The sequence below is a fragment of the Carassius auratus genome, chromosome 18 (assembly GCF_003368295.1).
Source record: "Carassius auratus strain Wakin chromosome 18, ASM336829v1, whole genome shotgun sequence".
Classification (NCBI taxonomy): domain Eukaryota; kingdom Metazoa; phylum Chordata; class Actinopteri; order Cypriniformes; family Cyprinidae; genus Carassius; species Carassius auratus.
Window position 1 is genome coordinate 20886180 of NC_039260.1, and position 26462 is coordinate 20912641.

The 26462-nt window shown below is 37.4% G+C and overlaps 2 protein-coding genes across 2 annotated transcripts; both read left to right on the forward strand.

Annotated features, from left to right (window-relative positions):
- The first annotated feature begins 8148 nt into the window (after positions 1-8148).
- LOC113118752 (neuroblast differentiation-associated protein AHNAK-like) lies at positions 8149-21792 on the forward strand. The gene is made up of 7 exons (XM_026288170.1): positions 8149-8158; positions 9838-9887; positions 9990-10097; positions 10190-10315; positions 11334-11499; positions 11732-11925; positions 12058-21792. Exons 1-7 carry the CDS (start codon positions 8149-8151, stop codon positions 21757-21759), a joined length of 10356 nt encoding a protein of 3451 aa, XP_026143955.1. The 3' UTR covers positions 21760-21792.
- LOC113118641 (neuroblast differentiation-associated protein AHNAK-like) lies at positions 21761-26437 on the forward strand. Its single transcript, XM_026287970.1, has one exon. It carries the CDS (start codon positions 21791-21793, stop codon positions 25457-25459), a length of 3669 nt encoding a protein of 1222 aa, XP_026143755.1. The 5' UTR covers positions 21761-21790; the 3' UTR covers positions 25460-26437.
- Positions 26438-26462: the final 25 nt, after the last annotated feature.

Below are 26462 nucleotides of genomic sequence, written 5' to 3' on the forward strand. Positions count from 1 at the left end.
CAAAAGACAGGAGCTTTAGTCTGGGGGCTGCAAACTGCTGACTCTCAGTGCCAGCTAATGCAGTATTCTGTCCTGTCTCCCTGTCGCCGGCCTCTGTCCACATCCTTCTCTTTTTTTCTCTCCAACGCATTCTCGTTCACTTTTGGCACCAACATGCCCCCCAACAAAGAAACCCGAAATCACACTCTCTGTGTCTACCTCCGACCCCCTCCTGTATCGGTTTGCCCTCACTTCCGCTTCATGCTCGCTGGAAGTGATCTGCTCACAGCACCCGGCCCGAGGTCTGAGCCGTATCAGAGGTGTGTGGGATGCGTGAGCGTGCATCTTGTCTTCTGCCATGTGTGAGTGTCTGCGAGGGATCTTCCGTGTCTCCTGGACACCCTCTTCAGACGCAGGTGGGTTTGCTGACATAACACCTGTGCTGAATGTGCACTTGTAGTGTGTTTCGAATCTTACAACAATGTACTTGTAGACACTATAATATTAATGAAATAAAAGCCCACTTAAGTACACTTTTAAATAGTGCACTTTGCAATACTGTCAAAATAAAAGCTTTAGTTTAAGTTATATTTTAAATCCCTATTTTAATAACCTTTAAAGAAGTTTTTTAAGGTAAGTGGTTGCAAACAATATATTTTAGCTACATGAAAAATAAAAGAAAGTTAGCCAGCTAAATGTTTTAAATTAAAATTAATTGTTTGCAATCCCTTAAAAAAATCTATTCAAAAAGCTCAATTAATCATTTTTTTTTCAGTGTAGTTAGTTATTTTATATTACATTAAAAGTTAATATTTTTAAATGCACTAGTGTACCTGATCATTACAAATGTTTAATTAAATATATTTTTAAATACATGACATACAAGTTTCAATGGAAATTACATTTAAGTATGTTTTAGTTTACTATGAACACTTGTCAGTACATTTGGAAGTACACTTTAACCATATTTCAAAGACAATAGAAATAATATAATGAAATTACATATAAAGTTGTACTTAGGTCACGCTTATAAAAAGTAAAAAAAGCACTCCTAATTGCATTTAATATAAATTTAAACTATAATACACTTTAATTGTAAATAACATTCAATTAAGTGTCAAAAACTTTGCATTCAATACACAGTATTTAAAGGTTATTATTTCTGTAATAATTCCTGATTTTAAAAGTATACTAAAATCACAAGGGACTGCATGTCATATATTCATCACGATAACAATAGTCCATTCAGTTAAGGATCATAAGTTAGTGTTATTTTGTTGCTGTTTAACCTGAATAACATTATGCTCCTGTAAATGAAGATTTGGACACTTATTTTTGGACAACTCATTATCAGCACAATAATGTCTAACTGGTTACAGAAGTGTGTGGCTAGTGCATTGTCCTCAATGTACTTTTATACACTGGAAGCTGAAGATAGTGGTTAAGTTTGTTATAAGCTCATTTTTGTGGATCCAGTCATATGTATTGTTGGAGCCAGATCAGAGGTTGCTTTGGTGTCATTCTCAAACTAGTTCCTCTTTTAACATGTTTTCATTTAACATGCAAACAAGTGTGTCACACTTAAGCACGATATCTGCATAATAAGTATTATTTTTAAAGTGTGCTAAAGTGCATTTCTATTTGAAGGGTGGTCAAGCTCAGACACCTTAATGTTACTAATACACAATGACAAGAAAATCAACCGAAAATGAAGAGCTAAAGATGCGATGGAAGTTAGCTAATTAGTTAAGCTAATGTTAACTTCATTTTTGCAATCATCGCTTGAAATTGGTTATCATCATAATTCTGTTATAATATCAAATGTTTTTGTAAATGGCATAAACCAGTAATATCACAAAACATCAGCATTTTACAAGCTAACACTTATTGATGTTTATGTTGTTTTTTTTCCTTCTGAAAATGATGTCACTTCCTAGTGGATGATGTCATTGAGGATCTGGCTTTTTTAGTCCAGGTGATATTTAAAATGACTAAGATGAAAAGTGGAACAGATGATACGGACGATATAATAATTCATAATCATCTATTATTTATCAATTGCCGATTTGTAGTATTAGAGGAGCACAGCAAAAATGGCAACAAAAGCTCAAAACAGAGCTCTGAAATGATTCCGTTAAGTTACTTAAAATGTAAAAGACTTTAATTCATGTCATTCATTTGCCCTCCAGCTTGTCAGTTTTCTTTTTCTTTCAGATATTTATAATGGCTTATAACGGCTTATCTGAGAAAGAAAAGAAGAATGTCAGATTTATATTTGCTTTTCCTGAACAGGATTTCAGTGACGAGTCAATGTCGAAAGATATTGAAGAAAATTGATGAAAAACAATTTTTTTCTCCCTCTCTTTTGCTTTGTCATGTGATTGTGTCTGTTAGTCTATCAGCGTCACATGACATGAAGCCAGCTGTCTACTCTAGATTCTTGGCTGTCTGTTCTGCTGATAGCTGAATTCACTAATAAACTAGACACCTCACCTTGTGCCAGGGAAGCCGCCCCTAGCTCGTTCAAATGCCTATCCATCACATTATGTTGCTTATCCTACTTTTATGTATTGAAACAATGCAGGCATCACAACAATGTGAACCCCCGACTGCCGGGTGCCCGGCTACAGGCTTTAAGTGCTATTCTGACCCTGTGGATCCACCTGCATGTCACGCTGTGGGGATAATGAATTTTGGCAGTGTCTTGTGACCTGTTAGAGTTGTGTGGGCACCACCCCGGCTGGGTTAAAAACACAGGCGGGTTGCCCAAAAACAAGCAGACACACCTCAATGCTGGATAGAAAGCTACTTGTGCAAGCACTATCCTTGAGTGTTAAGCCTGACACAACAACTGCCAGACCTCAAGAAAGGGAAACTTTCTAATTTTTTTTTTTTCACTTTTCCAGATGTTTGGATTTTGCTTGTTTGAGTAGAGTTTAGTTTGTTTCTGTTTCACTGTAAATCTGCCTTGAGTCCTCTGGGGAAGTATTTATGAGTTGGGAAGTCAGTTACACTATTACGGTCGTGATGGTGACTGGCAATGTACCTTTTCTACAAAAAAATCAACATTTCTTTTTTTTTAACTGCTTCTACAAATTATACTTCTGCTGATGAATAAAGAATAATCATCAGGTGTGGTTTGGCTTTTTTATGCCTTTATTTCTTTTATGAAGGTGTTGAATGTCAGGATTTCTGTGATTTTTATGGAGGTAATTGTAGGACTTTTAAAAGACCCTTTAAAGACCAATAAAAGACAATTTAAAGAATAAATAATTAAAACGAAAACAATTCAGCAATATGAAAATGTTTGAAAACACAATAGCCTGATTAGGTTTTATTTATTATTTATTTTTTACATTTTAGTTAAAGTTTTAGTAATTTTATTGTGTTATTTTGTTTTAGTTTCAGTCATTTTAGTGCATCAAGTTAAACTAATTGTAAATGAGAAATGTTGCTTTGGTAATTGACAACTAGCTGATATATTTATGATTATTTTATTTCAGTTCAAATTAATTTTACATGAAACTTTATTCAAAACTTAAACTTTTACCTTTATTGATTAATTTGTGGGTGGGTGGGTTACCTATAAGACTTAATACCTAAATCTAATCATCATATATTCGTAATTGTCCAATATTGTTTGGTGTATAGAACCTTGCTAGTCTTATTGTAAATGAAATAAATATATGTAATTTCATTATTTTCAACAAATGTATCATCAGTCAGTAAACGCTGTGTCTATGACGCTTTTTCACTGACACGCCCACAATTTGGAAATCAGGCCAAAAATTACGCTTTCCTGGTTGTAATTATGACTTTTTGGTGACGTTAATGTCTAATCAACCTGTAAAATATGATCTTTCAGACATGACTTGTGCTTACCATCAGGCCAGAGTCATATTCTTGTGTGTTATGATGGTAAACTGTCCGTGTCAGTATAAGACGCCCTCCCACCCTCTGTATTTGGGGCATCCCACGGGCTTCATCCAATTGGATTGCTGACCGCCTCCCCTAACAGAGACCATAATAATTCTGCAAATATCCCTCGTCAGTCAGAGAATAAGCTGGCAGAGAGTTGGGGGGAGAAAGAGAGAGTTTGTTACTGAGGGAATAATTGATTCTGCACAAGGAAACACTCAATAAAGGTAGGGGATAATGACTTGTGTTGGGTTACATTGTGTGACATTGCTGTGTGGCTCAATAACTACATGACAAGACTCTCAGACCGACATGGAAACTTTAGTACAGATGTAATGTAATCTGCTGAACAGATGTAGTTTACCTGAGCATCTTAATGTTTTTCCTTGCACTGTCAGTCATACTTGCTGAAGGCACTGAAACGTTGAGTGGCACTGAAGAGGTGTGTGTGTGTGTGTGTGTGTGTGTGTGTGTGTGTGTTTTCTATATTAGTCTTACACAGTTGCAACAGCTGTGGCCCTGGTCATAAGATCAGTCTCACGTTACTGTGTGGAGTTCATGGCCCAGCATGCCATAGTTAAGATAGCAGCATGTGATGAAAAATAGTGAGAGTTAAAGGGACAGTTCAACCAAAAATGAAAATTCTGCCAACATTTACACACCCCACAACATGTATGAATGTCTTTCTTCTGCTGAACACAAAATAAGATATATGAAAGACTATTGCTATCCAAACGGCCAATGGGAAACAGCACTTAATCAGATTAATCAAGGTTGTATAACTCCAAGACTTTATGCTTTATTATTTCCCATTAAATAGTTGATTGTCTTGCAGACTCTGTCAGCGATGTTTGATATGTTTTGATAAACACTGCAGGTGTACATGACGTGCTTGCAATAAGCGATATCCCTCAGCCAGCTCCTCCCAACATGAGTATGGGAATAATGTGTGTGTGTGTGTGTGTGTATGATTCTAGTGCCATTCCTGCCACGTTTCAGGAGTCAGATGTTAATGGGACACCATTGCAGGTCGGGGGTACGGGGGGCTCAGAGTTGAGACTTGTCAATGTCACTATAGATAGTCTGTGATGCTGCTGAATTATGCAGACTCTCACACACTAATCAGGTTCTGTTTGGAGGAAGAGGAACACACTGTTTTTCAGACTGATGCTGCTGTTTGTGGATGAGATTGTTATTTAACTAATCTAGTCAATTATTGCAGCATCTCCAAAAAGTATATGCAATGTAACTGCAGAAAGTATCTAACTACATTTTATATGTTAATTTGAATCTATATAATAATAATAATTATTATTATTATTATTATTTTCTGAAATGCTTTGTTTTAAAGGTAGTTTGATATTTTGTTATCCAATGCATTGCAATTACATTTTTGAGCTGTTGCTTAAATGTCCAAATACCTTTTGGGACAGTGCATCTTAATACAGACAATTACATGAAATGCAATATATACAAATATTGCACAATTTGGTAACAAACTGCAGTGGATGAATGATATCGTGCTTTACAAACTGAAATAAGAGTTTCTGGGAGGTCTTCCAAAATAATCACAAAAGCATAGGCCACTTATCAATCAAAAAAAAAAAGAAAATTATTGTATTAAATAAATAATGCGTACAAGTAGCAAAATTACATATATGTATCATTTACAATATATTTTATTATATATTACTGATTGATGATTTATAAAAAAATGGAAACTTTTTCTCATTTTTTTATTATTATTATAAGTTGAAAATGAAATGTCAAACAGAAAAGATAATCATGCATTCCTTTAACAGAGCTGATGCATGTTAAGTCATTCTGGTTGACTGGACTTACTATCAACTAACTTGTTTTCTCTCTCAGATCTGGTGTTGGTTGTTATTTTATCTCAGTAAATATCCTAGTTTCCTGTTTAAAGGGAGGCATTTCCTCCTTGGCTTTACACTTTCCATCATGTGTTCCTCCCCTGAGGATAGACGTACGTGCTGAGTAAAAATACTCAATTCTGACAAACCAAGAATGATATATATATATATATATATATATATATATATATATATATATATATATATATATATATATATATATATATATGTTTTCCCTGTAGAAGCTACTTTTATCCATACAGATAACAATGGCTAATAAATATATTCACCAAAAAAAGTATTTTAGAGATAAAGACTTCAGCGAAATTAATTAAAGCCAAAACTTGTCTTCTTAGCATCCAAATGAAACCTCCAGACAGTCTTGGACCTTTTCTGAGAATGTCAGTAATGCTTCCCCTTATTGTCCTCTTATAAACAGAGAATTGACAGCCATCGGTGACCTTAACTGAACATTTGACATAGGTTTGTTTTTCTGTAGATTGCAAAATTTGAGTATTTTTGTGACCCTTCAGATTTTTTCTTTTTTTAGTTGTTTATTTTGGACCATTGTATCTAATGACACACACTTGTTTGGATTAGGGATGCACAAATCCCCATGTGGGTCACCATTGGGCTCAGGCACTGGTTCAGTTGTAACTCTTGTGCCATTATCAAGTGCCTATTCTCATACGAAATGATCTTGTGACTGTATTGAATCAACAGCAATAGAATTACTTTTCTATCCTCTGTTGTTCTTGTAAGTGGCTGGCTTGTGTGTTCAATAGGACATAATTGAACAGTGGAGGTTGAGGAGGCTGGTTTGAGTCGCAGCTAACTCAGTTTGTAAGAATTCTGTTGCTACATATATTATTGGTTAAAAGATTGAACCTGCTAATTGTTTTTTTTTTATGTTTCCAAAGCCATGTAAAGTAATGGGAATTATTGACCAGAAAATATAGAAATATATGAAAAAATACAATAAACAATAAAATAAAATGTATGCATTTTATGCGAAACATTTTATGTTTACAGTATATAAAAGACAATTCATATTAAATGTAGGTCTTTAAATCAAAACATTTTTCATGATCATAAGTAACAAATTTAGTAAGGAACTGGAAAATTACATCTTAATTTCCCTCTCTATCACTGTTCTCTAAGTCACGCATCAGTACCCATGAATCAGTTAGACCCATTAATCTCCTGAACTTCTGTTCTAAATTGCATAAATTAGCTTCTTAATTCCAGACAAACTTTTTGGTCTCTCAACTTCTTTCTCAAGTATGCATTATATAATTCAAGAGTGTTTACTGGCGCGGAGTTTGGCTGATGTGTGCTCAGCTTGCCTATTGCTTGGCAGCATTTGTAGGAGCTCTAGTGTGAACAGTTCTGTCATTACACAAGCACATGTCTATATAAAGATCAGATATGTGCAGCACCATTCCAGTCTTCGGTCCCCTCCTCAGGACACCCATAGCATCACTAGGGAACAGCTGCCTCTTTCACTCACAAACACACACACACACACACACACATACACACAGATATACACACTATACTCCACAGACTCGTAGGTATGCTGGAGTCTCTCCCAGTATTTCTGGCCGTAGGCAGGAAAGGACCCTGAAAGGATGGCCAGTCGATCGTAAACCAGTGTTATTTTTGTTAACTAAAACTAAAACTATTATAAATAATTTGTTTTTATTATTGTTTAAATAATATCTAAATATTACAGACAAAAATTACAAAACTTAAATAAGTACTTAAATAAAATAAAAAAGTAAAAAACTATGTGTACACTATGTGTATAATGACATAAGTGCATATAAAAACTACTGAAAATTAAACCAATTCAAATAAAAACCTGTAATAGTGAATAAATAATACAAACATAACACTGTCATAGACAAACACACATTCATATACAAATATTGTTTCATGTATGAAAGAAAACAAAAGTTTGTTTTTTCCACCCACAGTGTCAAAAGTTTTTATTTTATAGTGTTTTTTCTTTCTTTTTTTTTAAGTGACTGTAGTAATACATATTAAAATCATGCTGAAAATATGCAATATAATGTAAGTTACACAGTAGAGGTGTGGTGCTAAATAAGACAAAAAAGGTTGGGAAACACTGTCTTAGACAGCCGGCACAGGATGATAAAAGAGCACCTGCTAGTGTTATTTGTGCCTGTCTTGTGTAACAAGTTATCCAGTGTGAGTGTCTGAGCCCATTAGAAATTACCTGCTCGCCAGTCTACAGATCTCTTAATGTTGGTTACACACTCTTACAACAGACAGAGATACCAGACACCACTGCCGAAAGAGGAATGAGAACCATGCAGAGAAAGACACTGTTTGCAGGCCTATATTTGATGGCAACATGATCTTTGGTGGGACAGGATTTTTTAGTCTCATAGATAACAGCAGGGCTGATATAGTATGGTAGGTTTACACTATAAACCAAAGTTGGAGGACTTGTAATATCACAGAATGAGTTTGGAAGGTTTCAAGAGGACAGAGAATCATGTGAAGCTTTTATCACAAATATGCAGCAACACACAGCAAGTGATTTATAGTCAGTCATGAAAAAAGTCCCCCATCCCATGAAATTCAATCACATTTGGTCATACGAGACACATTTACATGTGTATTTACAACCAGATGTTGGTTGATGTGTGGTAAACTGTGATTGGATCACATAAAATGCTTATTAATATCCTTGTGCTTGATTGTATTGAATGTGCTCATTCTTCAAATCAAAAAAAGGATATTTTTTTAAAAATTACTTGTGGATAAGTGTATTAAAGAGAGACACTTTTATTACTGTTTCCTAACACAATTAAGTATACTTTTAAATATATATATTTTTAATAGTGCTGTTAACACAGTACACATACATAATGTAAACACAAACCTTTATTTTGGATGCAATTAATCGCGTTTATTTGTTTTACAGCACAATTTTTTTGCAATTCCAAATTAAAAGCTTTAAGGAAGTACACTTATTTTGATGTGTCGACTTACAAAAGCACCTGTAAAGTGCTTGATAATAACTTATACAGTTAGAGTTAATAAATAATTGTCAGTACATTCAGAAGTACACAATAACTATGTTTCAAAGATAGTAGAATTAATTATGAAATTACATTTAGATATACTTACATCCTACTTAAGTGGGTCAAAAATTCTACTAATTTAATACATTAAACAATAATTAAGTTAAACAATAATTACACTACAATTTAATTGTAAATAACATGCAATTACTGTAAGTGTCCGAAAACACTCTTAAGTATATTATTGTTTTAAAGTATAGACGGTTTCAACGGCATCAACATAAACAAACGTTACTGCGCATGCGCACTTTTGTGGACCTAACTTAACTTCCGGTAGACTCCAAATAGAATCAATAACAACAGTCAAGTCCCCCTAGAGTAGATATTTTTTGATAACAAACAAAATATGTTTGCTGCATGGATCAGTCGGACTTAATGAATATGCAAATTAATTCTTTGCCAGCAGGAGATGTTTTTAAGCATAGACATAAAGAGCGAGAAATAGAGGTTTCCCCAGTAACAGCTGTAAACAAAGCAGAGCTGGTACGCTCACATGCTGCTTTATCAGGCATATTACATGCAAGTCCTCCTTCAGAAATACAGCGATATAAAAACACCCGTGCCTCGTTTTGATATTTACAAATATAAATGTAAGGAATTATTATTAATAAAAGTGCAGTACGTAACGTTACGTTACTCGTGTTTATTCAACGAAGCCTTTTTGCACAACCATCTGAGCCCAACTTCAGTCTACTCATCACATTGACTTTAACTGCGTTTGTAGATGGCACCGCAGCCAGACCTATATACACAACAGACCGGATGTTAACTTAGGTCCAGGCGCGTGCGCCCGATGAAACCGTCTATGTAATTTCCATGATAATTATTAAAATGTCTGTTAAAGTGTACTTATTTGTAAATAGTGTACCTGGTCTAAATGGGCCTAAATGCATTATTACAGTCAAGTCATTTTGAGTGATGGCTCCTGACATTGTAAACCTGCTTAATTTCAGACTCTGACCAAGAGGACAGTCATGGGAGTCCCGGAGCCAGAGATTCACCTGTAGGTTTTCACTTGTCAAACCATTACTTCTTTAAAGCCAATAAAAATGGCTGTTTTATTTTATTGATCTCATGTCTGCCTTGTTTGCCTCTTTACACACAGGTAAACAACAAAAGACAATCTCCCCCCTCAGACAGGCCTCCCTTTGGCGCTCATCTAAGTACACACCTCAGCATCTCTGCTGATGAACAGGACAGCCCAGAGCGAATTGTGAGTACTACAAATGTAATCTTTGACCCCAGCCATGTGGAGATGTGGATTCTAGACCTCTCAAGATTCTTACTTCCAAATTTGTTTCCAAGGTTCAGAAGGAAAAACTCCATGCAGAACTAAAACAAGTTTTGAGTAAAAAGAGAAGCCAGCTTAGAGACACCCAAACCACCCACACAGACATGGAGGAACCCCCCAAGACAGACAATAAGAATGAGGTACGGGGAAGAAATGGGATTTAAGTGACTTTGAATGTGGAATGGTTGTTGGTGACAGTAAATCAAGTAAGCACTCATTACAAACAAGGTACACAGAATAGCATCTCCGAATGCACAACATGTCAAACCCTAAACCAGATGGGCTGCAGCAGCAGAAGAACACAGTGTGCTGCTCCTGTCAGCTAGAAACAGGAAGTGGAGGCTACAATTCACACAGACTCACCAAAATTGGACAATAGAAGATTGGGAAAACGTTGCCTGGTCTGATAAGTCTTGATTTCTGCTGCGACATTCAGATGGTAGAGTCAGAATTTAGCGCAAAGAACATGAAAGCATGGATCCATCCTGCCTTGTCTCAACGATTCAGGCTGCTGCTGGTGGTGTAATGGTGTGGGGGATATTTTCTTGGCACACTTTAGCCCCCTCAGTACCAATTGAGCATTGTTTAAATGTCACAGCCTCAGATCATCTCAGAATGGTTTCTTGAACATGACAATGAGTTCACTTTACTCAAATGGCCTCCACAGTCACCAGATCTCAGTCCAGTAGAGCAGCTTTGGGATGTGGTGGAACAGGAAATTTGCATCATAGATGTGCAGCCGACAAATCTGCAGCAACTGCATGATGCTATCATGTCAATATGGACCAAAGTATCTGATGAATGTTTCCATCACCTTGTTGAATCTATGCCATGAAGAATTAAGGCAGTTCTGAAGACAACACGGGTCCTACCCGGTACTAGCAAGGTGTACTAATAAATAAAGTGGCCAGTGAGTGTATATATACTTACAATCAATCATATCCTACTACTGTTACATTTTATGTACATATTACCTACTTATCTAATTGTCTTTTACCTACTTACCAAACTGTCTAACTGTTTTGTTGTCTGTGTAGTGTCTTTATTTATTGTCCATATTTGCTGCTGTGTTTTAGTCCTTGAGCTGTCTACTACATAATCACTGTGTGGACAGTATTTAATTTTAATAAAAGTTGATTTGGTACATTTTATGAACAGATGGAGAAGGACAACCAGTTGTCGGAGCTTGTGGAAATGGTTGTTGAAACACATGCTGAGGTTGGAGCTAGTGGGTACAGTGTTGTGGGTGGAGGGGAGCAAGGTATCTTCATCAAAGAGGTCTTGAAAGACTCCCCAGCAGCAAAGCACCTCAGTCTACAGAAAGGTACCAAGGGACTGCATTTTACAATACAGAGTGCAATGTCAAATACTGTAAATTGTAAAGACTTGAGACAATGTCATTGATAAGACAAGCAGGAGAAACTACTTTAACCATAAAATCATAAATGGACAGGTGTTGAGTGCAGGAATTTAGTGAATTTAGTTTCCTTATGTACTAAGAATACCAAGACAAATCATGTAAGTCATAAATATTTTTTGATGATGTGTTATTGCAGGAGATCAACTGCTAAGTGCCAGGGTGTATTTTGATAACGTCAAATATGAGGACGCATTAAAAATTCTTCAGTGTGCAGAACCCTACAAGGTGTCCTTCTTTTTGAAGAGGACTGTGCCAGGAAGTGAAGTCAGCATACGTCCAGGGGCACAAAATCTTGAGCTCAGAGGACCTAAGGCCAAGATGCAAAAAATGGTACTTGTTGAAATGTTGCTATACAATAGAAATATTTTCTGAATATCCGCAGTATTTCTTAAAGTGATTTAATTTTAACAATAGTACTTACAACAGTAGAAGCTAGAAGGAATGATCACCTTTCTCTTGCAGAGCGTCAAAAGTGTGAAACCATTCAAAACCAAGAAAAGGAGAGGAGGAAGATTTGGATTGAAACGACTGAAAGAGAACAAAAAAGCAAGAGCACAAGCAGAGATGGAGGTTGATGGATCACCTGGTAGATCAGACATCAGTTCTGTTGATGTTGAGTTTGTATTCCCAAAGTTCAAGATAAGGAAAGGTGGAAAGGCCACTGCAGATGAATCAGAACATCTGGAGGGTGTTATCACTAGTACTAAGAAAAAGAGGAAGATCAGATTTCCAAAGATGAAGGCTATGGATGCTGCTGTTGGTGAAGGGAAGATCAGTGTAGATGTTTCAACACATGAGGGAGAGGCCTCTGGATCCAAGCTGAAGGCCAAGACGAAAGGTCCAAAATTTGGAATGAATTTTCCAAAAATTAAAAAGTCGAAGTTAGATTTACAATCTTCAAATGACAGCTTTGAGGTGAAAGAACTAGAAAGCAAATTTAAGCTTCCATCAGTAGAGCGTGATCTCAACATGCCTCAGGGCGAGACTGAAACTAATGTTTCTAATTTTGAGGTTAGTGTTAAAGAAAAAGGAGAGGGTGCTGAGATAAAAATACCAAAGATAAATCTGGATGTCTGTGATACAAAGTTGACTGTCCCAAAGTTCAAACTACCAAATGTAAGACATTCTTGTCATTCAGATGAATATGATGGAGAGGCAAGGAAAGAAACTGATACGTCTGAAAATAAACTGAAAATGCCCAAGATTGACATCAAAGCACCAAATGTGGATTTGGACTTGCATCTCCAAAAGACTAAGGGCAAAGCTGAATTCAAAGATGTTAAAGTTCCCGACTGCACTGTAAAAGCAACAAAAATCAACACCACCAAGCCTGACACATCATTACCAGAGCTAAACCTTGATGCAAAACAAAAATTTGGAGATGACATTGATGGATCAATGGAAAAAGAGCATAAGATTTCCCTCCCCAAACTTGACATTGCAGGGCCCAAGATAGAGATGTCAGATGCGGACATTGGTCTTCCCACATTAGATGTGTCCTTACCAAAGATGGCTGCAAAAAGCATTGACACTAAGGGACATGCAAGTACTGGAGTAAAGTTTGAAATGACAAAATTAGACATCTCTCTTCCAAAAATAGCATCCTCTGAGAGTGAGGTCATATTTGAAGAACCTGGAGCAATATGTGGAACAATTCACAAGCCAAATATCAGTATTCCATTGCCAAAAGGTAAAGGAAGCAAAGTTCACACACCTTCCCTTGACATTTCATTGCCTAAAGATAAAACAGAGACAAACATTGATATAGAAGGCCATTCTGGAACAGGTATAAAGTATGAAATGCCTAAATTTGATGTTTCTTTGCCTAAATTAAAACCATCAGAAGGTGAAATCGACAGTGAAGGTCCCGATATCAAGGGTGGAAAGTTTCACATGCCCACTATTGATATCTCTCTGCCAGGAGGAGGAGCAGGAGGAGATGTAGATGTTGAAGGACATGCAGGAAAAGGAAAAAAAATTGAAATGCCTAAATTAGATGTTTCTTTGCCTAAATTAAAATCATCAGGAGGTGAGATGGACATTGAAGGTCCCGATATCAAGGGTGGAAAGTTTCACGTGCCCACTATTGATATCTCTCTGCCAGGAGGAGGAGCAGGAGGAAATGTAGATGTCGAAGGGCATGCGGGAAAAGGAAGAAAATTCAAAATGCCAAAATTAGATGTTTCTTTGCAAAAATTAAAATCAACAGGTGTAGTTGACATTGAAGGTCCCGATATCAAAGGTGTAAAGTTACACATGCCCACTATTGATATCTCTCTGCCAGGAGGAGGAGCAGAAGGAGATGTAGATGTTGAAGGACATGCAGGAAAAGGAAAAAAAATTGAAATGCCTAAATTAGATGTTTCTTTGCCTAAATTAAAATCATCAGGAGGTGAAATGGACATTGAAGGTCCCGATATCAAGGGTGGAAAGTTTCACATGCCCACTATTGATATCTCTCTGCCAGGAGGAGGAGCAGAAGGAGATGTAGATGTTGAAGGACATGCAGGAAAAGGAAAAAAAATTGAAATGCCTAAATTAGATGTTTCTTTGCCTAAATTAAAATCATCAGGAGGTGAAATGGACATTGAAGGTCCCGATATCAAGGGTGGAAAGTTTCACGTGCCCACTATTGATATCTCTCTGCCAGGAGGAGGAGCAGGAGGAGATGTAGATGTCGAAGGGCATGCGGGAAAAGGAAGAAAATTCAAAATGCCAAAATTAGATGTTTCTTTGCCAAAATTAAAATCATCAGGTGTAGTTGACATTGAAGGTCCTGATGTCAAGGATGGAAAGATTCACATGCCCTCTATTGATATCTCTCTGCCAGGAGGAGGAGCAGGAGGAGATGTAGATATTGAAGGACCTGCAGGAAAAGGAATAAAATTTGAAATGCCTAAATTTGATGTTTCCTTGCCTAAATTAAAACCATCAGAAGGTGAAATCAATGTTGAAGGTCCTGATATGAAGGGTGGAAATTTTAATTTGCCCTCTATTGATATCTCTCTGCCAGGAGGAGGAGCAGGAGGAGATGTAGATATTGAAGGACCTTCAGGAAAAGGAAGAAAAATTAAAATGCCTAAATTAGATGTTTCTTTGCCTAAATTAAAATCATCAGGTGTTGACATTAAAGATCCTGATGTCAAGGATGGAAAGATTCACATGCCCACTATTGATATCTCTCTGCCAGGAGGAGGAGCAGCAGGAGATGTAGATGTTGAAGGACATACAGGAAAAGGAAAAAAAATTGAAATGCCTAAATTAGATGTTTCTTTGCCTAAATTAAAATCATCAGGTGTAGTTGGCATTGAAGCTCCTGATGTCAAGGGTGGAAATTTAGACATGCCCTCTATTGATATTTCTCTGCCAGGAGGAGGAGCAGGAGGATATGTAGATGTTAAAGGACATGCAGGAAAAGGAAGAAAATTTGAAATGCCTAAATTAGATGTTTCTTTGCCTAAATTAAAACCATCAGGTGTAGTTGGCATTGAAGGTCCTGATGTCAAGGGTGGAAAGATTCACATGCCCACTATTGATATCTCTCTGCCAGGAGGAGGAGCAGGAGGAGATGTAGATGTTGAAAAACCTTCGGGAAAAGGAGGAAAATTTGAAATGCCTAAATTAGATGTTTCTTTGCCAAAATTCAAAGTGTCTTCTGGAGAAATCGATGTTAAAGGTCCCGATATCAAGGGTGAAATGTTTCATATGCCCTCTTTAGATATCTCTCTGCCAGGAGGAGGAGCAGGAGGAGATGTAGATGTTAAAGGACATGCAGGAAAAGGAAGAAAATTTGAAATGCCAAAATTTGACGTTTCATTGCCTAAATTAAAACCATCAGAAGGTGAAATCAACATTGAAGGTCCCGATATCAAAGGTGGAAAGTTTCACATGCCCTCTATTGATATCTCCCTGCCAGGAGGAAGAGCAGAAGGAGATATAGATGTTGAAGGACATGCAGAAAAAGGAAGAAAATTTGAAATGCCTAAATTAGATGTTTCCTTGCCTAAATTGAAGCCATCAGGAGGTGAAATCAACATTGAAGATCCCGATATCAAGGGTGGAAAGTTTCACATGCCCTCTATTGATATCTCCCTGCCAGGAGGAAGAGCAGAAGGAGATATAGATGTTGAAGGACATGCAGGAAAAGGAAGAAAATTTGAAATGCCTAAATTAGATGTTTCCTTGCCAAAATTAAAGCCATCAGGAGGTGAAATCAACATTGAAGATCCCAATATCAAGGGTAGAAAGTTTCACATGCCCTCTATTGATATCTCTCTGCCAGAAGGAGGAGCAGAAGGAGATGTAGATGTTGAAGGACATGCAGGAAAAGGAAGGAAATTTGAAATGCCAAAATTAGATATTTCCTTGCCAAAATTAAAAACGTCTGCTAGAGAAATCAACGTTGAAGGTCCCGATATCAAGGGTGAAACGGTTCACATGCCCTCTATAGATATCTCTCTGCCTGAAGGAGAAACAGGAGGATATGTAGATGTTAAAGGACATGCAGGAAAAGGAAGAACATTTGAAATGCCTAAATTAGATGTATCATTACCTAAATTAAAACCATCAGGAGGTGAAATCAATGATGAAGGCCCCAATATCAAGGGTGGAAAGTTTCACATGCCCTCTATTGATATCTCTCTGTCAGGAGGAGGAGCAGGAGGAGATGTAGATGTTGAAAAACCTTCAGGAAAAGGAAGTAAATTTGAAATCCCTAAACGAGACGTTTCTTTGCCAAAATTCAAACTGTCTTCTGGAGAAATCGATGTTAAAGGTCCCGATATCAAGGGTGAAATGTTTCATATGCCCTCTTTAGATATCTCTCTGCCAGGAGGAGGAGCAGGAGGAGATGTAGATGTTAAAGGACATGCAGGAAAAGGAAGAAAATTTGAAATGCCAAAATTTGACGTTTCATTGCCTAAATTAAAACCATCAGAAGGTGAAATCAACATTGAAGGTCCCGATATCAAAGGAGGAAAGTTTCACATGCCCTCTATTGATATCTCCCTGCCAGGAGGAAGAGCAGAAGGAGATATAGATGTTGAAGGACATGCAGAAAAAGGAAGAAAATTTGAAATGCCTAAATTAGATGTTTCCTTGCCTAAATTGAAGCCATCAGGAGGTGAAATCAACATTGAAGATCCCGATATCAAGGGTGGAAAGTTTCACATGCCCTCTATTGATATCTCCCTGCCAGGAGGAAGAGCAGAAGGAGATATAGATGTTGAAGGACATGCAGGAAAAGGAAGAAAATTTGAAATGCCTAAATTAGATGTTTCCTTGCCAAAATTAAAGCCATCAGGAGGTAAAATCAACATTGAAGATCCCAATATCAAGGGTAGAAAGTTTCACATGCCCTCTATTGATATCTCTCTGCCAGGAGGAGGAGCAGAAGGAGATGTAGATGTTGAAGGACATGCAGGAAAAGGAAGGAAATTTGAAATGCCAAAATTAGATATTTCCTTGCCAAAATTAAAAACGTCTGCTAGAGAAATCAACGTTGAAGGTCCCGATATCAAGGGTGAAACGGTTCACATGCCCTCTATAGATATCTCTCTGCCTGAAGGAGAAACAGGAGGATATGTAGATGTTAAAGGACATGCAGGAAAAGGAAGAACATTTGAAATGCCTAAATTAGATGTATCATTACCTAAATTAAAACCATCAGGAGGTGAAATCAATGATGAAGGCCCCAAAATCAAGGGTGGAAAGTTTCACATGCCCTCTATTGATATCTCTCTGCCAGGAGGAGGAGCAGGAGGAGATGTAGATGTTGAAAAACCTTCAGGAAAAGGAAGTAAATTTGAAATCCCTAAACTAGACGTTTCTTTGCCAAAATTCAAACTGTCTTCTGGAGAAATCGATGTTAAAGGTCCCGATATCAAGGGTGAAATGTTTCATATGCCCTCTATAGATATCTCTCTGCCTGGAGGAGAAGCAGGAGGAGATGTAGATGTTAAAGGACATGCAGGAAAAGGAAGAAAATTTGAAATGCCAAAATTTGATGTTTCATTGCCTAAATTAAAACCATCAGGAGGTGAAATCAACATTGAAGGTCCCGATATCAAAGGTGGAAAGTTACACATGCCCACTATTGATATCTCTCTGCCAGGAGGAGGAGGAGCAGGAAATGTAGATGTTGAAGGACATGCAGGAAAAGGAAGAAAATTTGAAATGCCAAAATTAGATGTTTCTTTGCCTAAATTAAAACCATCAGGAGGTGAAATCAACATTGAAGGTCCCGATATCAAAGGTGGAAAGTTACACATGCCCACTATTGATATCTCTCTGCCAGGAGGAGGAGGAGCAGGAGCTGTAGATGTCGAAGGACCTGCAGGAAAAGGAAGAAAATTTGAAATGCCTAAATTTGATGTTCCCTTGTCTAAATTAAAACCACCAGGAGGTGAAATCAACATTGAAGGTCCCGATATCAAGGGTGGAAAGTTTAACATGCCCACTATTGATATCTCTCTGCCAGGAGGAGGAGCAGGAGGAGATGTAGATGTTGAAGGACATGCAGGGAAAGGAAGGAAATTTGAAATGCCAAAATTAGATATTTCCTTGCCAAAATTAAAAACGTCTGCTAGAGAAATCAACGTTGAAGGTCCCGATATCAAGGGTGAAACGGTTCACATGCCCTCTATAGATATCTCTCTACCTGGAGGAGAAACAGGAGGAGATGTAGATGTTAAAGGACATGCAGGAAAAGGAAGAACATTTGAAATGCCTAAATTAGATGTATCATTACCTAAATTAAAACCATCAGTAGGTGAAATCAATGTTGAAGGCCCCAATATCAAGGGTGGAAAGTTTCACATGCCCTCTTTTGATATCTCTCTGCCAGGAGGAGGAGCAGGAGGAGATGTAGATTTTGAAAAACCTTCGGGAAAAGGAAGTAAATTTGAAATGCCTAAATTAGACGTTTCTTTGCCAAAATTCAAACTGTCTTCTGGAGAAATCGATGTTGAAGGTCCCGACATCAAGGGTGAAATGTTTCATATGCCCTCTATAGATATCTCTCTGCCTGGAGGAGACGCAGGAGGAGATGTAGATGTTAAAGGACATGTAGGAAAAGGAAGAAAATTTGAAATGCCAAAATTAGATGTTTCTTTGCCTAAATTAAAACCATCAGGAGGTGAAATCAACATTGAAGGTCCCGATATCAAAGGTGGAAAGTTACACATGCCCACTATTGATATCTCTCTGCCAGGAGGAGGAGCAGGAGGAGATGTAGATGTAGAAGGACATGCAGGAAAAGGAAGGAAATTTGAAATGCCAAAATTAGATATTTCCTTGCCAAAATTAAAAATGTCTGCTAGAGAAATCAACGTTGAAGGTCCCGATATCAAGGGTGAAACGGTTCACATGCCCTCTATAGATATCTCTCTACCTGGAGGAGAAACAGGAGGAGATGTAGATGTTAAAGGACATGCAGGAAAAGGAAGAACATTTGAAATGCCTAAATTAGATGTATCATTACCTAAATTAAAACCATCAGTAGGTGAAATCAATGTTGAAGGCCCCAATATCAAGGGTGGAAAGTTTCACATGCCCTCTATTGATATCTCTCTGTCAGGAGGGGGAGCAGTAGGAGATGTAGATGTTGAAAAACCTTCGGGAAAAGGAAGAAAATTTGAAATGCCTAAATTAGACGTTTCTTTGCCAAAATTCAAACTGTCTTCTGGAGAAATCGATGTTGAAGGTCCCGACATCAAGGGTGAAATGTTTCATATGCCCTCTATAGATATCTCTCTGCCTGGAGGAGAAGCAGGAGGAGATGTAGATGTTAAAGGACATGCAGGAAAAGGAAGAAAATTTGAAATGCCAAAATTTGACGTTTCATTGCCTAAATTAAAACCATCAGGAGGTGAAATCAACATTGAAGGTCCCGATATCAAAGGTGTAAAGTTACACATGCCCACTATTGATATCTCTCTGCCAGGAGGAAGAGCAGAAGGAGATATAGATGTTGAAGGACATGCAGGAAAAGGAAGAAAATTTGAAATGCCAAAATTAGATGTTTCTTTGCCTAAATTAAAACCATCAGGAGGTGAAATCAATGTTGAAGGTCACGATATGAAGGGTGGAAAGTTACGCATGCCCTCTGTTGATACCTCTCTGCCAGGAGGAGGAGCAGGAGGAGATGTAGATGTTGAAGGACCTGCAGGAAAAGGAAGAAAATTTGAAATGCCTAAATTTGATGTTCCCTTGCCTAAATTAAAACCACCAGGAGGTGAAATCAACATTGAAGGTCCCGATATCAAGGGTGGAAAGTTTAACATGCCCACTATTGATATCTCTCTGCCAGGAGGAGGAGCAGGAGGAGATGTAGATGTTGAAGGACATGCAGGAAAAGGAAGGAAATGTGAAATGCCAAAATTAGATATTTCCTTGCCAAAATTAAAAACGTCTGCTGGAGAAATCAACGTTGAAGGTCCCGATATCAAGGGTGAAATGGTTCACATGCCCTCTATAGATATCTCTCTGCCTGGAGGAGAAACAGGAGGAGATGTAGATGTTAAAGGACATGCAGGAAAAGGAAGAACATTTGAAATGCCTAAATTAGATGTATCATTACCTAAATTAAAACCATCAGGAGGTGAAATCAATGTTGAAGGCCCCAATATCAAGGGTGGAAAGTTTCACATGCCCACTATTGATATCTCTCTGCCAGGAGGAAAAGCAGGAGGAGATGTAGATGTTGAAAAACCTTCGGGAAAAGGAGGAAAATTTGAAATGCCTAAATTAGATGTTTCTTTGCCAAAATTCAAAGTGTCTTCTGGAGAAATCGATGTTAAAGGTCCCGATATCAAGGGTGAAATGGTTCACATGCCCTCTATAGATATCTCTCTGCCTGGAGGAGAAGCAGGAGTAGATGTAGATGTTGAAGGACATGCAGGAAAAGGAAGAAAATTTGAAATGCCAAAATTTGACGTTTCATTGCCTAAATTAAAACCATCAGGAGGTGAAATCAACATGGAAGGTCCCGATATCAAAGGTGGAAAGTTTCACATGCCCACTATTGATATCTCTCTGCCAGGAGGAGGAGCAGCAGGAGATGTAGATGTTGAAGGACATGCAGGAAAAGGAAGAAAATTTGAAATGCCTAAATTAGATATTTCTTTGCCAAAATTAAAAGCATCTGCAGGAGAAATCAATGTTGAAGGTCCCGATATCAAGGCTGAAACATTTCATATGCCCTCTTTAGATATCTCTCTGCCTGGAGGAGGAGCAGGAGGAGATGTAGATATTGAAGGACATGCAGGAAAAGGAAGAAAATTTGAAATGCCTAAATTAGATGTTTCCTTGCCTAAATTAAAACCATCAGGAGGTGAAATCAATGTTGAAGGCCCCAATATCAAGGGTGGAAAGTTTCACATGCCCTCTATTGATATCTCTCTGCCAGGAGGAGGAGCAGGAGGAGATGTAGATGTTGAAAAACCTTCGGGAAAAGGAAGAAAATTTGAAATGCCTAAATTAGACGTTTCTTTGCCAAAATTCAAACTGTCTTCTAGAGAAATCGATGTTAAAGGTCCCGACATCAAGGGTGAAATGTTTCATATGCCCTCTATAGATATCTCTCTGCCTGGAGGAGAAGCAGGAGGAGATGTAGATGTTAAAGGACATGCAGGAAAAGGAAGAAAATTTGAAATGCCAAAATTTGACGTTTCATTGCCTAAATTAAAACCATCAGGAGGTGAAATCAACATTGAAGGTCCCGATATCAAAGGTGGAAAGTTACACATGCCCACTATTGATATCTCTCTGCCAGGAGGAGGAGCAGCAGGAGATGTAGATGTTGAAGGACATACAGGAAAAGGAAGAACATTTGAAATGCCAAAATTAGATGTTTCTTTGCCAAAATTTAAATCATCAGGTGAAGTTGACATTCAAGGTCCTGATATGAAGGGAGGAAAGTTTCATATGCCCTCTATAGATATCTCTATGCTAGGAGGAGGAGCAGGAGGAGATTTAGATGTTGAAAAACCTTCAGGAAAAGGAAGAAAATTTGAAATGCCTAAATTAGATGTTTCTTTGCCAAAACTAAAAACGTCTGCTGAAGAAATCAATGTTGAAGGTCCTGATGTCAAGGGTGGAAATTTAGACATGCCCTCTATAGATCTCTTTAACTGGAGGAGAAGCAGGAGGAGATGTAGATTTTAAAGGACATGCAGGAAAAGGAAGAAAATTTGAAATGCCAAACTTAGATATTTCATTGCCTAAATTAAAACCATCAGGAGGTGAATTTAACGTTGAAAGTCCCAATATGAAGGGTGGAAAGTTTCACATGCCCTCTATTGATATCTTTCTGCCAGGAGGAGGAGCAGAACGAGATGTAAATGTTGAAGGACATGCAGGAAAAGGAGGAAAAATTGAAATGCCAAAATTAGATGTTGCTTTGCCAAAATTTAAAGCATCTGCTGGAGAAATCAATGTTGAAGGCCAAGATATCAAGGGTGGAAAGTTTCACATGCCCTCTATAAATATCTCTCTGCCTGGAGGAGGATTAGGAGGAGATGTAGATGTTGAAGGACCTTCAGGAAAAGGAAGAAAATTTGAAATACCAGAATTAGATGTTTCTTTGCCAAAATTAAAACCTTCAGGAGGTCAAATTGACTTTGAAGGCCCGGATATCAAGGGTGGAAAGTTTCACGTGCCCTCTATAGATATCTCTCTGCCGGGAACCACAGAGGGAGGGCTTAAACTGGGAGATGACACTAAAAAAGGTATAAGATTTCACATGCCCACTATTGATATCTCTATCCCTAAAATGAATCTAACAGATCGTGAACTAAAAGTTCGGTCAGATAATAAAGACATAGACTTTAACTTGACCCATGATTCTGATATAGAGACCAAAGCCTCTGGTGCCAAAATTAGTGATTTCAATGTCCCTGAAGTAACTTTAGGTGGGAACATCAAGCTGCCAAGTGTGAAAATACCAACTGTTGACATATCTGCTCCTAAAGTTGACCTGGACTTTAGTCTTCCCAAGGGAAAGGGCAGTGATAGAGAAAATATTGAACTTCTTAAGGCAGAGGGTGGAAGGCCGTCATCTGAGGCAAGTTTTGATGTTCCAGACGTCTCTGTAAAAATGCCCAAAATTTCACTTCCTAAATTTGGCAGAAAATCGAAAAGTGGAGACAAACTAGAACTGGAGAGTCCTGACTTATCTATAGATTTGGAAATGAAAAGAACATCACCATCTAAAAAGGATACTGAAATAATTGTTCCTGACACTGAACTGAAGATCAAAGCAGGTGCTGAAGAAATTACAAAACCAGAATTCAGAGTAGAGGGTCCTGAAGATAAGGTCAAATCCAAGTTCAAATTCCCCAAATTCAAGACACCTACTCCTAAAGCAAAGCTCAAAGATGTAGAAATACATATGCCTGGATATGTGGACAACAAAGGAAAAGTCAGAATGCCAGCAGTTGAGATATCATTGCCAAAAGCAAATATTTCAGAATGTGAGGCATTGCTTCCTAAACCTGAGGTTGATGTATCTGAGGCAGATATCAGAGGTTATGAGGGCAGTTTAAAAATCCCTAAGATGCCAACAATTGATATATCAGTTCCAAAAGTTGATTTAGATGTTTCTTTGCCTAGGGTGAAACTTCATGAACCCATGGACTCTTCTGACTTAAACATTGATGGTAGTAGGGGTACAGTTAATTTACCCCATGTCAAGATCCCTAAAGTTGACATTTCACTCCCTCGTGCCAAAATGGGTGGCATAGATAACCATGAGGTGGAGGTTGGAAGGAAGGGTAAATTAAGAATTCCAAAAGTGGAAATATCATTACCACATGCAAAACACGACACATTTTACACTGGCACCGAAATTAAAGGTGAAAAGCTAAAAATACCAAAAATGTCAGTGCCTAGTGTTGATTTATCATTGCCTCATGGAAAGGAAAATGATGATCCTGATGTAGAATTCGGAGCGAAAGGGAGTAAATTAAAAATGCCAGACATTATAGTGCCTAAGATAGATTTATCACTACCTCGTGGAAGGAAAGAAGATAATCACAAACTTGATTCAGAACTAGAAGGTGCGAAATTAAAGATGCCAAACATTGATATACCCATTCCTCAAATAAAATCTAAAGATGTTGTTTCAGAACTTCAACCTGATGTAGGAAAAGGTGAAGTCATGATCCCTGGGATAAGGGGATCTGTGGAAGTAAAAGGTGGACAATGTAAGATACCTGATATTAAGATACCACAGGTAGACATATCATTACCAGAAAGTAGAACTGGAGAGTTTGATACCAAAGAGGGAGAATCTGGAGGAGTGGGTGGAAAATTGACAATGCCGAATGTTAAAATCCCAAAACTAGATATAGGAATCTCTAGAGATGCAAACATATTAGATCCTTCTATTGATGCAAGCCTTAAGGATTCACATAAAGAGGGTAAAAAGATGATGATGCCTAATGTGCCTCTAGAGCTGGATCTTGGCATATCAAAAGATGGAAACCAGGATAAAAAGAAATCTGAACTTCAAGATACTGATCTGGAACCCACACCGAAAGAAAAAATAAAAGGGCCAAAAGTTAAAGGTACAAAATTTAATATTGGAATGCCAAAAGTAAAAGTTTCTGTATTAGAAACTGACATAAACAAGTCTGGAAAAATGGAAGCTAAATTTCTAAAAGGAGGAACTGATGCAAACTTGGAAGCTGGTTTACAAGCACCAAAGATTCCTGAACTTGACTTTGACATTGAGACTGCCCAAGCTGACACTAATAATTCTGATGAAGATAAAAAGCAGACTGGTAAAGTTAAAATTCCAAAGTTTGGGATTCCTCTGCCTTCTTTAAGTTCACCTGAAATCAACATCAAATCTTCTCAGGGAAAAGGTCACTCTATAAACATAGACTCCAAGGTAGAGTATGAAAGTCCACGTCTGCCAAAAGTAACAAAAGCTGTATTTGTTATGGTGGATCCACAAACTGAGAGCTCAGCTAGTGTAGGTGGTGAAGCAAGTGCAGAAACTATAGATGTGAAGATTAAACAGCCAAAGATCAAAATGAAGCCGAGTTTTGGGAAGTCTCAATCAAATGAAAAGGGGAAAGCAATATATTGCGAAGATGAGGTGGAAACTGAGGGAAAGTCCAAAACTGCTAAGCTTAAATTTCCCAAAGTCACATTCTCATCTGGGCAGAGAGGATCATTTGATGTAACACCAAGTGGGTCTGATGATGGAACAAGTCCAAGTCTAAATGGTAACAAAGATGAAAAAACAATGTTTGGAAAGCTTAAATTGCCTAAAGTGGACTTTTCCTCACCATACTCAAAAAATGAAAGTGAGGGAGAGGAAATGGAAACAAGCATGAAACTCAGGATGGACAGCTCAGGAGAAAGCAAAGATAGCAAGGAGTCAAAGACAATATCAGGCACAATGTCTTTCCCAGGTCTAAAGAAGAAAACAGAGAAGGATGAGAAGATGAGAAAGAGTAGTACTATAGTATCCTCGAAAGCAAGGACTGAAATGTTGGCAGAACGGGAGGGATCAGAGTCTCCAGTACCCACAGTATCATCTGGATTTGTCTCTGTAATGAAGTGTGAAGAAAGAGAGGAGACAACATGGTTCAAAGTACCCAAGGTCACCCTTAGACCCCATTCTACAGACATCCTTCATATCACACCAGAAAGCTCTCCAAAAGGAAGCAAGTCCTCTCTTCCTTGTTCTAGTGAGGGAGCTTCTGGAGGTTTCTATGTGAAGATGCCAAGCGTAGAATTTTTGACCCATGAAATGCCCTCAGAGCATCTGATTACTAAAACAGAGGGAACTCTTACTATAGTGACTAAGACGACAAAGTATACAGAAACAAAAGGTACCAGTTCGAAACAGTAAGAATCTCACAGAACTGTGAGATCTAATCAGTAGTGGAATAATAATTAGGCCCACTTATTTGCATGTGACAACTGTTTCAATCTTACTGGTTTCATTATATTTAAAGTAAAGAAAGCAAACATACTTTCTCCAGCTTTTGCAGGAAAAACCTAACTTATATATGATCAAAATGTTGCTACAGAAATAATATTATTTATTTTAAACATTATTTTCATGTTTTGTAACTTCCCACTTTAAATTGATAAATTTGTAAAAGATCACATATATTTACACAGAAATATATAGTTGTAGATAAAAAATAAATAAAAAACATCATAGGCACAAATATGTAGAACATGGACAGATGCAAAGACATTGCATTTTACATTTTCTTATGTTTTTTTTTTTTTTTTTGTGCAGCCTTGCATGACATTTATGCTGCAGAATTACACCATTTTGGTAACATTGCTTTGGTTTTTCGATGCCTGGTTTGTCTCTGTAGTTTTTGGTTGTTGTTATGGAATTTTGTTTATTTTAGATATTATTAGAAATATGTGTACATATTTATATGCATGATCTGTACAGCTAAGAACCTGTTACGTAGAGTATTTTTGTGATACATATTTTTGTGAATTTTAAGATAAATTGAAACAACATGAAGTTTTTTTGTTTTTTTTTATCACATTTTCTAAGGATTGTGACATGCTGTACTAGAAAGAATTTTTCTGTTCAGGAGAAATGCTCTGACTTCTAATGAATTGAAAACACTGAGTGTGACGTTTTTCTTTTCTTTTCTTTTCTTTTTTTAATTAGCTCTTGTGTTGGTGATGGAATTGGCCTACATGCGAGCAATATCATTGTATATATAATATTTAAGGCAGGTTTAATTACAGAACTGCATGTTTGTAATGTGTTGTTGTTGTTTAAAATAATTTAGATGATGCTTATCTCCATCTAGTGCAAAAATAGAACCGTCAAATAAAATATTACCATACTAAATAGTTGTACATAATTATTTCCAGAT